Source organism: Numenius arquata, chromosome 6 (genome assembly GCF_964106895.1).
Source record: "Numenius arquata chromosome 6, bNumArq3.hap1.1, whole genome shotgun sequence".
NCBI lineage: Eukaryota > Metazoa > Chordata > Aves > Charadriiformes > Scolopacidae > Numenius > Numenius arquata.
Genome location: NC_133581.1, coordinates 29,149,697 through 29,162,731, shown reverse-complemented (window position 1 = coordinate 29,162,731; position 13,035 = coordinate 29,149,697). Strand labels below are relative to the sequence as shown.

The window sequence follows — 13,035 nt, the reverse complement described above, 5'->3', positions numbered from 1 at the left end:
GATGCACATTTTTCATTGCTTAAAATTCGAGCCCATGTGGTACTTCCCTTTGTACCATGGATTGCTGACACTATCATCAAAGCAATCTTGGAAAAAACTTTGCCTGCTTTCCTAGCACAATTCTTTTCTTTCTCTAACTCATTTTGTCTGCTTCTGTGTGGTGATACTTTTCTTACGCTGTTTCTAATAGAGCTGCAGCCGACTTCTCCCTTTCTCTTATTTGATGCCTCTCATATGTTCTGGGCTACAAGTGGCAAAAGCCTGAGGTTTTAATTTTTAGTTGCCAGAGCTGGTGATGCATAGAGAAGTTGAATCCATGCAGGAAGATGTGACTTGAGGGCCTAAATCAGGTTTGTAAGGACTGATCCTAGTCCTGAGTTATTGTACCTTCTTAATTCCATTTGTCAGTAGGGTTAGTGTATACAAAAATACCTGTACATTTCATATGCACAAGGTAAAGCTTGCCCTGCATTGGCCCCAGAGCAGTGTTGCCATTTGCCTGGACTGGTCTTTGGATGAAATGAAAACACACCAATGCAAAAATGAAAATCTGAGACTTATTTTGAAGTTGCTGAAAGTGAGCATCATGAGTAATTGCAGTTGTGGATAAGGTTGATCAAGGTGGCTGAACGTGTAAGAGCTTGCTGCAACTAAGCAGGGTGCTGTGGTCTTCCCCAGCAGATCCTGGCCGTGCTGTGGCCACTGAGCCCCTGTGTAAGCGTTGCCCTGGGTGCCAGTTCCTCTCGTAGCTCCTTTTGGCTTGTTAGGGCTGGGCTGCTCGGGGTCTGAATGAACTCAAGTGGGACACAGCAGCCAGGAGAAGGCAAAGTGGTGTCCCTGGGGATGGGGAAGGTGGCGTTCTGGCAGGGAAATGTGGGGATGACAGAGGCTAAATGGGTTTGGCTGGCCTGGCAAACTGCACCGTTGCTTTGTGTTTGGCACTTCTTCCTTTGGACTGCGGCTTTAAAAAAAAAAAAAAAAAAAAAAAAAAGGAATAAAAATCAAGCAACAAATATGCTCTCTCTCTGACATAGATGTGTGTTCTGCTTTTCTGTTTTGCTGAAGGTAGAAAGTTGCCTTTACTTGATGCTCTGAGATGATTTGTATCTGTTGTACTTTTAAATAACTGTGTATGCTTGCTTTTTTTGCTTGCTTTATTTTAGAAACACTCTGGTATGTTTAGAAAAACCCTCCAGACAGTCAGTATTTCAAATGAAGAAAATATAATCACATAGAAGGGCACATGAAAGTTGTATCTATGTTTGTTTATTTATTTATTTTGCTGAGATTGCATTATCATTCAGGCATGAAGTGATGTTTCACTGAAGATTACTGTATAAAGCTATATTGTTCTATATTATGTAGGAAATACAACATTTCATTACGAGCAGACAGTTATTTTTATAGAGAGCATAAAAAGTATTTTCCTTTTCAGGCACCTGTGGTGAGGGGGTGTATGCATTCTCTATTTTTCTTTTTTTTTTGAAGTGTGAAAATCAACCTGAAAATAGAAAGCTCTTATTCTAAATGGATTGTACTCCCAGTTCGTTTGTGTGGTACTTTCTGCAGAAGTCGAGCGAAACGCAAGCAGATGACATACCGGGTGACTGCGCGGCATGAGGAGGGGCACTGCCAGAGAGAGGTGTAGGGGGGCTGCCCTGTGGGGCACGGGAGCTGGGGTGATGCTGGGCCATGCCCTCAGCGAGGCCTCATGCGGCTCCTTCCCAGTGTTCGGGCCCCAGGTTGCGAGCCCAGCGCTGCGCTCAGCACCCCAACAGGTTTATCATCTCTGTAATGCCCGGTTGCATGCCCCCTGGACCCTTGGTGGGTCCCTCAGCTTACGAGACCATTTGCAGGCTATCTCAGGTGGCATTTGCCATCTTGCCACAGGATTGCTGGGAAACTCCCCTTCTTGTAGTTAGTGAGTTTGAGCGATGAAGAACAGCATTTCTGTAGACATTTTTGCATCTGCAAGTACGTTTTTTGGTTTTCTAGTGGTAGGGTTTGTTCCTAGGCGCTGGTAATGAGTAGACCTCTCCAAGTAAGACACGCCATACTTAGAAATGTGTTAATTTTTAAAAGCCTGGTTATATAACATCCTTTGTACGAATTATGCTAGAATAGCGTTGCAAGGCAGTATGTAAATACTGTTTGTTATCTAGTTATTTGAACCCAAGATTCTGGAATTTCAGAACTTTGGATCTTACTGATTCTAATCAACAGAGAATGTATACAGGGTGTTGCATGTGGTTTTGGTGTATTCATGGCTGTGAAGAGATGGTAGAGTACAGCACAATATTTCAAAGTATGGTTCTAACTGAAGTAGTCAGTGCATTGATTAAGCGTTCATGATTCTGACCAAGGAGTCCTTTATTTTTGTATAAAATTTGGTGGATAGATGGCAAGATGTGGCTTTAGATCTGGGTCACCCTATAATGGGGGGAAAAAAAATAATTTTTTTAAAAATAGTAAGGTTCTTAATCTTCCAAACAAGGGTAATTATCTTCAACTGTTAGCTCTTGAACATTTTATTTGAGTCTTACTTGTGCCTTGGAGCTTAGTACCGGGGGTTGGTCTGTCTGTGTAGATGGCAAACTGGATATTGGAGGACTTACTGGTGTATGGGACACATAGTTTTGTGTCTCCTGCATCAGCTTTTTTTAAAGAAAATAGATAGTATTTACAACCAGTAATAACACCTGCTAGGTGAATATAATAATACAGATAATGCAATCCTGTAGATAAAGACAAAATCTGGTATTCTGTGCTGGATTGCTTCTTCCTCCACTGATGGCAGTGGAAATTATTTGTGTTCTTTGAAACTTTATCCTCTGCTATGATAAAAGTGGTGTTGGACAGACAAATAGTTTATTGCTGTAAAGTGGGCATTATATTTATTTTTCAGGTGAATTTGAGCCTCTGGAAAAGATTTTTTTAAAATGACGACTAGTGATTTTGATGTCTAATTTGCTGTACTTTTCAGAGGTGAGCTTTTTAGAACGTGTTAAGGATTCTGAGTGCGTAGGCTCATTTGAAGGGCTTTAAGCTGCACAGGAAAAATTGAGACTCCCAATTACCAAAACATGCTTGAATACTTTTTCCTTGGAGTTTGGTTTCAGTCCATGGCACTCCCTCAGTAGTAGTGTTTCTGCGTTTCAGGTTGTTTTTCAAGCCAACCTCTCCTCTTTCCATCTGCAAAGCCTCATTTAATGACACAATGTTGTTTTTTTTTTTTCCTGCAGTGAAATTCTGAATTGTAAATCTCATCACTCCTTTGTGTGTTCAGCATTCATGCTGGGCCGGATTCTCAGGATTCAGTAGAGTTTCATGGTTTTCTACCAGCTGAGAATGTGTGCTGGCATTTCTGGCTTCAAAGTAAACCTTTCGAAAGGAAGCGCACCGGGCTTCTAATTGGTTGTGACATCCAGGAACCGCAAGCGGCACAGGTCTTGCAAATGTGTGACAAAGGCCCAGCATGAGAGACATGGCAAGGGGTGGGAAGGTGAAATGCCACGATTTCTCCCTTTTGTCGTTAATCATCTTTCGTAGTGATGATCTATAGTGAATAAAAGCATGAGGTAAAAATGGATGTGGTGGGAGACTGCGTATTTGAATCTTAGAAGATCAAACGCGAGAAGGCGTGCTGCTACTTGGACATCAGCAGGATTAGCGAGACTAAAATATTTCTGGATCCGCCTGGTCAGACTGTAGTTTAATAAATATTGTATGAGCTGTCACGCTTTGCTTGTTTAAACTGAGAAATCCCTGAAACCATAGTGGATTGCAAGCGTGTCTTGTATTTATTTCTTGGGCAGAAGCACAGCCGTTATAGCATTATTAGGAATAATACATCTCTGCCTTACACAGTGCAAGGACAGGTTTCCTCTGATGTACGATGGAGAGGTGGTAACGAAGTCAGTGGGAAAAACTGAAATTGGAGCTTGGTGAATTGTGTTGGGAGAGGCAGTGCCTGAGATTTCTCAGAATTTAGGAGCCTATTTATCTGACTACAGCACACCTTATTTACAGCAACTTAATCTGCTCACAGCAGACAAGTGGCTCAGCATCCCGTTAAAAATTCTGTCAGAAAATCAGTAGCTGACCACTTGTGAACTTGTCAAAGTGACAAGGGGGCATGCTGTCAGAGATGGCATTTGGGTTTTTTTCATGCAACAAATGCAGTGGTGGAGCACGGTAGATGACTCTCAAAAATGAAAAATACTGATGGGAAAATGAAAAAGGTAATCTGAATCTTTCTGACAGCGTTTTTACTAGACTGTTTTTCTTTTCTTTCTTTTTCCAAATAAAATTCTTAGATATAGAAAGAGAAATCCATGCAGCGCCCCATGTGAGTGAGAAGTTGATACAGCTGTTCCGGAATAAAAGTGAATTCACATTTCTGGCCACCCTGCAACAGAAAGCATCGACTTCTGGAGTTATACTGTCCATCCGAGAGTTAGAACACAGGTAAGAGGAAATTGTTTCTCTCTTGTAGCAGTAGCAACATAAAAGATACTGAGTGCTCGGTGGTCCATTTTGACGATATGTTGAAATGGTAGATGTACAATCTGACATGTAAGTTAAAGCCTTTCTTCATAGTTTGCAATTTGCTACCTTTTGCTAGTTGTTTTTTGTTACAGGAGGAATGCATTATTTATTTATCCTGGGCTGTAAAATAACTTAAATGGAAAGATCAAAACCAATGTAGTATTGATGCAATGCACTTTGGAAGTTACAAACCTTGTAATGCGATTTCCCTTACTAGTTTATCATATGCACTTTGGAGTTTGCCTTTTCGTAAAAGTTAAACTTAAATGTTTCCTGCTTCACTGTGTTTTATAACATTTTAAGATAATATGTTTTCTTTTCTGAGATTCAGCAATTAAGCTACTTGTGCTTCCGTGTGGTGATGTGTATGTTTTCTTCCTGGCATAAATACAGTATATTCTTATTTCATATGTGTGTGTGTTTTTTTTTTCCCCTTTTTTTGTTGTAAGTGTAGGAGGAAGAAAAAGAGGTCTTTTTCATTAGCTATTACAGTGGCAGACATCAATTTTTTTAAAAAAATAAATGTACCTTGTATTATGCCCATAACACAATTCCAGTGATGTTTTGATGTTTCAAGTGTGCATTGCATCAAATAGTCTCCAAATAATAACTTTTTGAATGCTTTTTTCATGATTTCTTAGGGCTTGAAGGACGTGTGTATCTAGTCTGCCTTTCTGTTGTAATACAAGTGATAGGACGTTCTTTGGTTGCTCCCGTTTCAAATCTAGTACCAGTCATTCTGCAGCATTTCTTTTAGGAAAATAAAAAGATCCTATTAGTATTTAATTTTTTTAATCATGTACATGATACACAACTGTTAGCCTTGCATTTTGTTGAGGAAGTCTATGAAGGAGAAGGCAGTAGCTTTATTATGACCAAATCATCAGTGATGGTTTTTGCCAGTGCAACAGCAGAGATGTCATACGAGGAGAGGCTGAGGGAACTGGGCATGTTTAGTTTGGAGAAGAGGAGGCCGAGGGGGGACCTCATTGCCCTCTACAGCTCCCTGAGAGGAGGTTGTAGAGAGGTGGGTGTTGGCCTCTTCTCCCAAGGGAATAATGACAAGACCAGAGGAAATGGTCTGAAGTTGGTGCAGGGGAGGTTTAGATTGGGTATTAGGAAGAATTACTTTGCTGAGAGAGTGGTCAGGCACTGGAACAGCCTGCCCAGGGAGGTGGTGGAGTCGCCATCCCTGGAGGTATTTAAGAAACGTGTAGACGTGGCACTTCAGGGCATGCTCTAGTGCCCGAGATTGTTGGTTTGTGTCTGTTTGTGCGTGGGTGTGGGGTTGTGGGTGTTAGTTTTGTTTTGGTGTTTGGTGTTCTGGGATTTTTTGGGGTTTTTTTTTGTTTGTTTTTGGTGGGTGGTTTTTTTTTTTTTTGTTGGTTGGACTCAATGATCTCAAAGGCCCCATCCAACCGAAAATATTCTGTGATTCTATGTCCGGACAAGGATAGCTTAGGGGAGGACTCTGCTACTTCCTTATTCTGTGATCATACTTTTCTGTCATCTCTACTTTCTTATTGGTCTCTTTCTTTTACTTTATTCCTGCTTTCGTTTTCCAGGCCGTTGTCTCAATAGATAAGAATATTGTTTTACATTACACAAGGATCCCTCCCTCCAGCTCCTCCTGTTTTCCTCTCTTGCTCGATGATTCCTTCTGTCATTTTTAATTCTCCCAAGCTTTTCCAGGGTATCGTAGGTCTCCAAAGTCATGGTTAACAGGATCAGTTTGCCATGTTAAGGGAAAGAGGACATTGAGGAGAGCCGTTGACAGAGGAATGCTGTCACATGTAGGGACACATGCATGCACTCAGCAAAACCTGAGGTCAAACTAGATGGGCAGTGATGATTATACAATGCAAGGCACATGGATTTTTAGATATGGCCTCTTCTGAATTTAGCTACTCAACTCCTTTATCTTGACAGGCAGAGACAGAGGCTCATAGAGAGATGTGCTATGCAGGAGTAATCTTGATTGAACAAAATGTGCTGCTGATGTCCTTCTTGGCACTGAGGTTCTCTCTAGTATTTCAAATTAATAGCAATCTGTTTAAAAATACATATAGTCGAAGAATTGGGTGCTAGTCTCACTTCAACCTTTGTAGTTCGATGTAGTAACTGAGGTAGTTTCAGTCTGTGTCGTTCTATATAAGAATGGAAATAGGCATGGCCAGTGTTGCTATGACTGGTTGACTGCTGTTACATTCTGAATGTCAGATGGATTACTGCAGTTATCCTTCTTTCCTGCACTCATTGCGTATCACTTAAAACAGAGTCACTGTTTGTTTCTCTGGTTTCTTAAGCTGCTACTTGGACCTTGATAAGTATAGTGGATTCAGACCCTTGGGTCTGTGGTGACAGAAATTAATAAAGTGGATGACAGTGGAGAAAATGCTTTTTAACACTGATGAGGAGTAGAGGGCAAAGATTTGGGGCACTGCTAAAGAGGACCCTGCTTACATTATGATCAGAATTTTCAGCTTGGTATTTTTTTTGATGTTGCTCGAACTTCTCAGGTCACTCTAGTCTTTAGCCTTGCATGTGAACCGAAATGGATGCAGGCCCTTGACACAGAGGTACCCTTTTTTATATTGTTGCTCCTACTAAGATTTTGATAATTATCATGGTTCTATTCTGGTGACATCCAGTTTTTTTGCAAACTTTTTTCAGCCTTCTATGTGTCTATGAAAATAGACAATGCTAAGAGAATACTAAGAAACATCATTATGTTTCAGCACGATTAACTATAGGAACAAGTATTAAGGGTACATTTATTATCTAACCAGTATAGTTTTTGACTATGGAAAAGCCAAGAACTCTTTCCCTCTTTCCTTATGCACAAAATAAGAGATATTGTAGTTAAAGAAATTATTATTTTTTTTTAAACTTATTGGCATGCCAAAAGTGGCAAAGTTAAAAGTTTGAGGTTTTAGAACATGCAGGAGGTCAACAACACCTGAATAAAAGAAGCTGTGTTAGCTGTTAGTAGAAGAGTTCATATCTTTATGGGAGATGTCTTTTTTGTTGTGCACAAATTTAAGTTTTATTCCAAGCAACAAAAAGGTGTGTGTATATGTGTACACACACACACACACGCATATGTATTCTAAGTTACCTATGCCAGCATAACAGCATAACTAGTTCAAAAGACGGTTTTGCATGATATATGTAGTGGAGATGATTGCCATACATAGAATGCTTCGTTTATATTTAATTTCTCTACTAAGTTTTAGCAGGATTTTGTTTTCCATTAATAGCATGGAACTCTGAAACTAAAGGTATTAAAATAAGATGAATCCAATTTTTCTTGAAGTCAGTAATTCAGATTTGCTGTTTTGTTATATTAAATGGATATTTTTCAACAGAGAGTTCCTGTTAGTTTATATCATCATTTAATGGACAGGATTTATACTACAATGATGATAAATGCATCTTTGTTAATATTTTATCTTGTTGAATCAGCTTAATGATGATAAAAACTTTGTTTTCATGATCCAGATGTGTTAAAATACAGCTTGGAAAATGGAAAGCTTAATTAACATAGTTTAAGTCTAATTGAACAGTCTGATAGTATATGCAGGTTATGTACGTAGTTATCTGGAATACAGTGGTAAATCTGAAGATTATACATACTTTTTTTTCTAAATTGTAGATAACAATGTAATAGAGGATGAACAAGCACGTTACTTGGGGATACAGAAGGGAACAACTATTTTCTTTATTGGAGCATTTTGCTACCCAGCTCTTCCTAGAAGATCTTTGTGAGCTATTTTGCTCAGAACCTTTGGCTCTTCAGACCGCCAAGGCACTTTGTAAAGGCCTCCGAGATATTTAAAATCCCACCCATAATGAATCTTTCTTTCAGCAGTGATTTAATACAGTTTCATCCAAAGTTGTCTGCCTGCTCCTTACCTACTCTGGCCTTGCATGGTCCGAAGCCCAAGAACATAAACTAGATGGTGTCAGCATTGGCATTGTGCTGCTTACTTACTGGGTTGAGTATATTGATGGTTCCTTCCCACCGCTGGCCAGGATCGGTATCTGGAGAAATCTGTCAAGGATGTTGAGGTACCCATTCTTTGAAATACTGGCTCTCAACAAAGGAGCTGGCTATGATTTCCTGACTACTCTGGGACACAATTTAAAAGCAACTGACTGCTGTAGTATTTTCTTTTCTTGTTGATGTGGCAATTGTGCCCCTTTCCCCTCCCAAAAAAAGAAAAATTAGCCATAAACTCTTCCTGTACGTTGTCTATAAAAATAATGAATTACAGTGAGTGGGAAAAGAAAGCATTTGTGTACATCGAATGCATTCTAATGGTTTTTGTGCTTGGAAACAATGGATAAGGCACCTGAAAAAGAGCAACGAGCATTCGTTTGGTGAGTGATCACCCCACTGACTAGCTTATAACATTTTCAAATCATTTACTGCCCAAACTTTCAATAATGACCTTTTAATTGCTGGTGATTTTTTTGGAGGTAGCCGCCGTTGAACCACCACTCATGTCTAAGCGTGGTAGGCTGAAGGTGTCAATGATTTTTCTGCTAATGTACAATCTGAGCCTCCTCAAATCAGACAGGTAGTACAAGTACATATCACCTGGGACTCCGGTACTTACCTGAAAGGAAGTAGGAGGAAATACAGTCTTTAGAGTATGTTACACATAACTGGCAGCTGGCTACCAAGCTGTCATGACGTGGGAGATAATAACTCTGGATCAGGTTTTCTAATCTTTCATCAGGCAAAATTCCCTTTGACTTTTTGAAGGCAACCTGTTGCGTATCGTTTACCTGCTCTGTAACAAGCTGCCCTCCAAAGAATGGTTTCCTCCTTAACCATTTATTTAATTTTGTGGAAAGCAGAGAAATTGGGCACTGTCATGTCGTATATGCAAAATTAATAAAATTCCTAATAAAGGACTAAAACTAATAAGATCTCCTAGTAAGCAAAGGAGCTATTACCTGTAAGAAACAGGATAATACCCTTCTTGATGTTCTCTTCAAGGTCTCCTTATGTGCATGTTCCAAGTTCCCTGACTCTTCTGTGTTGTGTGTGTCGTTGTCCCCCCGGCCCCTTGCCCTCCCAAAGAAGTCCTTGTTGCTGTTGTTACTCTCACTAGTTGCTAAAGAGGCAGGATGAAAACCTAACTGTTTTGTAAAATGCAAAGTTGCTTATTCCTCCCTACTATTTGGTGTGTGTCCTGTCTCCGTCTTCTCTCTTTGCTTCATGTTTATTAGTACTAACTTTCTATCCGTGTGTTGTCCTTCTTTCTGAAGAGTGTTTCAAAATGGGAGATCCCGCCATGATAGAACTAGGGAGTGAGTCATAAGATTAATGTTTCTAAGATTTTCTCACAGGGAGCACAAGAAACTTTTTTTTTCCCTAAATTTTCTGAGGTTTTTTTTCTTTTTTTTTTTTTTCTTTGTTTTTATGCTTATAACTGATGTCTAGGACCTGAACTTCAGAAAATTCCTACCATGCCAGATATTTGGAAACTTCCAAGCTAATGGTACTACCGTGGTGAAGTGATTTATTGAGTGGAGAATTTGGCCTTTCACTATGTAACAGCAAGCTGTATTGGTATAAATATTCAAGGAGATTCTGGAAAATGTGTTAGGCTCGTAGTGAAAGATTTTTATTCCTAGCAAGTCAGTTTTGGGTGGGGAAGGGAAGCAGACATGGGACTCTAGTATATTCTTGAATATTTCCCCCCAGTTATATGGTATACAGCTTCTGAGACTGTTGAGTAGACAGAAAGCTGTATGTTCACAAATAGGAGTTTGGAAGGATGCCAGGCCATAATATGTTTGATTAAGAACACAGAAAGGTAACAAGCTAATTAAATTTAACACTGAAACCTAATTAATGAAAAGAAACCTATGCAAGTGAATTCTGACCTTAGTTGTAAAGCTGAAAGATTGGATTTACTCCATGCTGTATTTTAGATAATTCTCTGCAAGATGTGTGCATGCATATTGGATTCCGAGATGACCAGTATTCAAAATGGGAAGGAAAAACTCTGCAAATGTATCCATTAACCTTTTTCTTTTAGGGTAAAGGTCACATCTTCATTAATATTTATATGTAGAATTGCTCAACTGGAAAGCTGTACAGAGAATACAAAGATCCAGCCGTACTTCTGTCCCTCTGAATGAGCTGGTGTGAAATATGTGAGCCATCTACACGTTTTAATTTTTTTTTTAATAGTGGAACAAGCAGGTGAGCTTTGTTTCTTCCAAAACTTTTTTTTCTTCTTCCCAAAAGGTCTTTAGAGATGTGAATGCAAATAGAATTAGACCCACCTGCTTCTGTGCTCGGGGTTAAAGTATGCAAAAGAGGAAAGTGAGGCAGAATTGTTATACTCTATACAACTTCCACTGATTTAAATGTTCTGAAAGAGGAGTTACTGCTTGAGGAGCTACCTTCCATCTTGCTGCTCCCTGCTGAGAGCAGGTGTTTTATGTACACTAGGCTGACAATTGTTGTCTCTCCGAAGCATTAACATGCTGCTGATAACCAGCTGTTGAAACGCATTGATTGGACTTTGTTGGCAATTGGAGCAGAATGGCTGACAGTTTGAAACTCTTTCGAACTGAATTTGGACAGTGTGGAAATGTTGTGGTCAGCCAGGAGCAGGATGTGTGGGTCCCCCAGGAGTCGTCTTCAACATGCTGAGTTATTCTGTTTGCTTGTTTTATGACCCTCTGATATAGGCAAAGTACTGAAATGTCTCAAACTTGCACTGAAGGCAACTTTCTGAAAACTGTGTCTGCTGAATTTGGGCTGCTCATTAAGCATGTAACTCTCCTAGTTAATAAGACGGTTAGATGTTCACAATGTGTTCTTCATAGATGGTCATTTGCTTGGTTGGACATTAGGCTGGGGGACGTGTCTGGTTTTTGGTTTTGGTTTGCAGTTTAGCAAAAATGCCTGAGTGCTTCCCTTGCCCTAGGTACTGCCTTCTGCAAGGCAGGAGGGTCACAGTGCCTGCCCTAATGACTGCTGGGTGTGGAAAGCTGCCAGTGCTCAGGTGGTAGCAGAGAGAGAAGGAGAAGGCCTGCAGGGCAGATGGAGGCTGAGGGTGCCCACAGAGCAGCAGGGAGCAGGCGTGTGGCTGGGCCTTGAGAGAGTGGAAAAGAGATACAGAGATTTTTAAATTTAATTTAATTTTTTTTTACTGGGAATCTACCAGAAGTGTGTGGAATTCATCATAACATGAGAAATCACTGAAAAGCTGCTGAATTTGAGAGCAAGACCAGAGGGAAGAACCCTCCTTGTAAGGACACAGCAATTAGGGTAATTTGTTTTCAAATATTGTACTTTGACTCAAGTGGTAGATCTCGTTAGTTTAAAAGGCTATGTTATCCTCTTTTGTTTTATTAAAATCTGGTTTTTAGAGATTATGGATTTGGGCATCCCCTGAGCTGAGTTCTTGTTGCAGTGATGAGCACGAGGGAGGGAGGGACTGGGGCTATGCTCTGCTTTGGTTACGGCTCTGCTGGGAGCTCTTTGGTCACACTGGCAGCTCCAGGCTTCTCACAGTGATCCCTGAGCTAATGCCAACTCTGAGTCCCAGGTCGGCCTTAAATAATCAACAGCCCGCATTCAGAAAGTCCTCAGATACAAATGCTTTGTGGACTGCAAATGGTCCACAGGTGCAGCGGGGAAACTAATGTTTAGTCAAGGGTTCTGGATGATGAGCCCTTCAAGGACTACTTCAGAGTGTAACTGGGGATTGTGTTCCTTGCTAGTTACAGTGATAGTGTGAGTAGAAGGTGACTTGGAGTGGTGATATGTAAAGAAATTACTCTTTTCGTAAGGTTACTTTTCTGTCAGACTAGTTCATTGAGTTGACGTGCCTTATTGCAACTGAATGGCTAAATCCAATGCAAAGGGTGAGGTAGGAATAAGCAGGCAGCAGGCCTTCTGTTTCAGGGGTGGTTACAGTAGACTGCGTTCCCTTACTGTGAGATCAATCTCTGCTTTCTGTCAGGGAATAAAATCAAATTTGTCCCCTTACTTGACCACTTCTTGCAGATAGCTACCTTTAGTGGAGAGGCAGGGGTCAGTCTCTTCTCCCAAGTCACAGGCGATAGGACAAGAAGAAATGGCCTCAAGTTGTGCCAGGGGAAGTTCAGATTGGATATTAGGAAAAATTTTTACACTGAAAGGGTTATTAAGCCTTGGAATGGGCTGCCCAGGGAAGTGGTTGAGGCACCATCCCTGGAGATGTTTAAAAGACGGGTAGGCATAGTGCTTAGAGACATGGTTTAGTGATGTTTTTTTATCAGTTAGATTGATGGTTGGACCACATGATCTTAAAGGTCCCTTCCGATGTAGACAATTTTGTAATTCTATGTCTTGGTTCTTCTAGGTGTTTGTGCTTTATGTATATGAGGATTGGGATTTTTTTTTGTTTTGTTTTAGAGGTAGCAGCTAAGGAGTCATGACTTCACCTTACTTCAAATGATAAGACTCTTTTC

At 40.3% G+C, this 13,035-nt stretch overlaps 1 protein-coding gene across 1 annotated transcript in view; it reads left to right on the top strand.

Annotated features, from left to right (window-relative positions):
* NELL1 (neural EGFL like 1) overlaps window positions 1-13,035 on the top strand; it is a 308,797-nt gene that overhangs the window by 23,959 nt on the left and 271,803 nt on the right. The window contains exon 3 of the mRNA XM_074148724.1: window positions 4,317-4,467. Coding sequence (XP_074004825.1) covers window positions 4,317-4,467 — 151 coding nt within the window. The remainder of the gene's footprint in view (window positions 1-4,316; window positions 4,468-13,035) is intronic.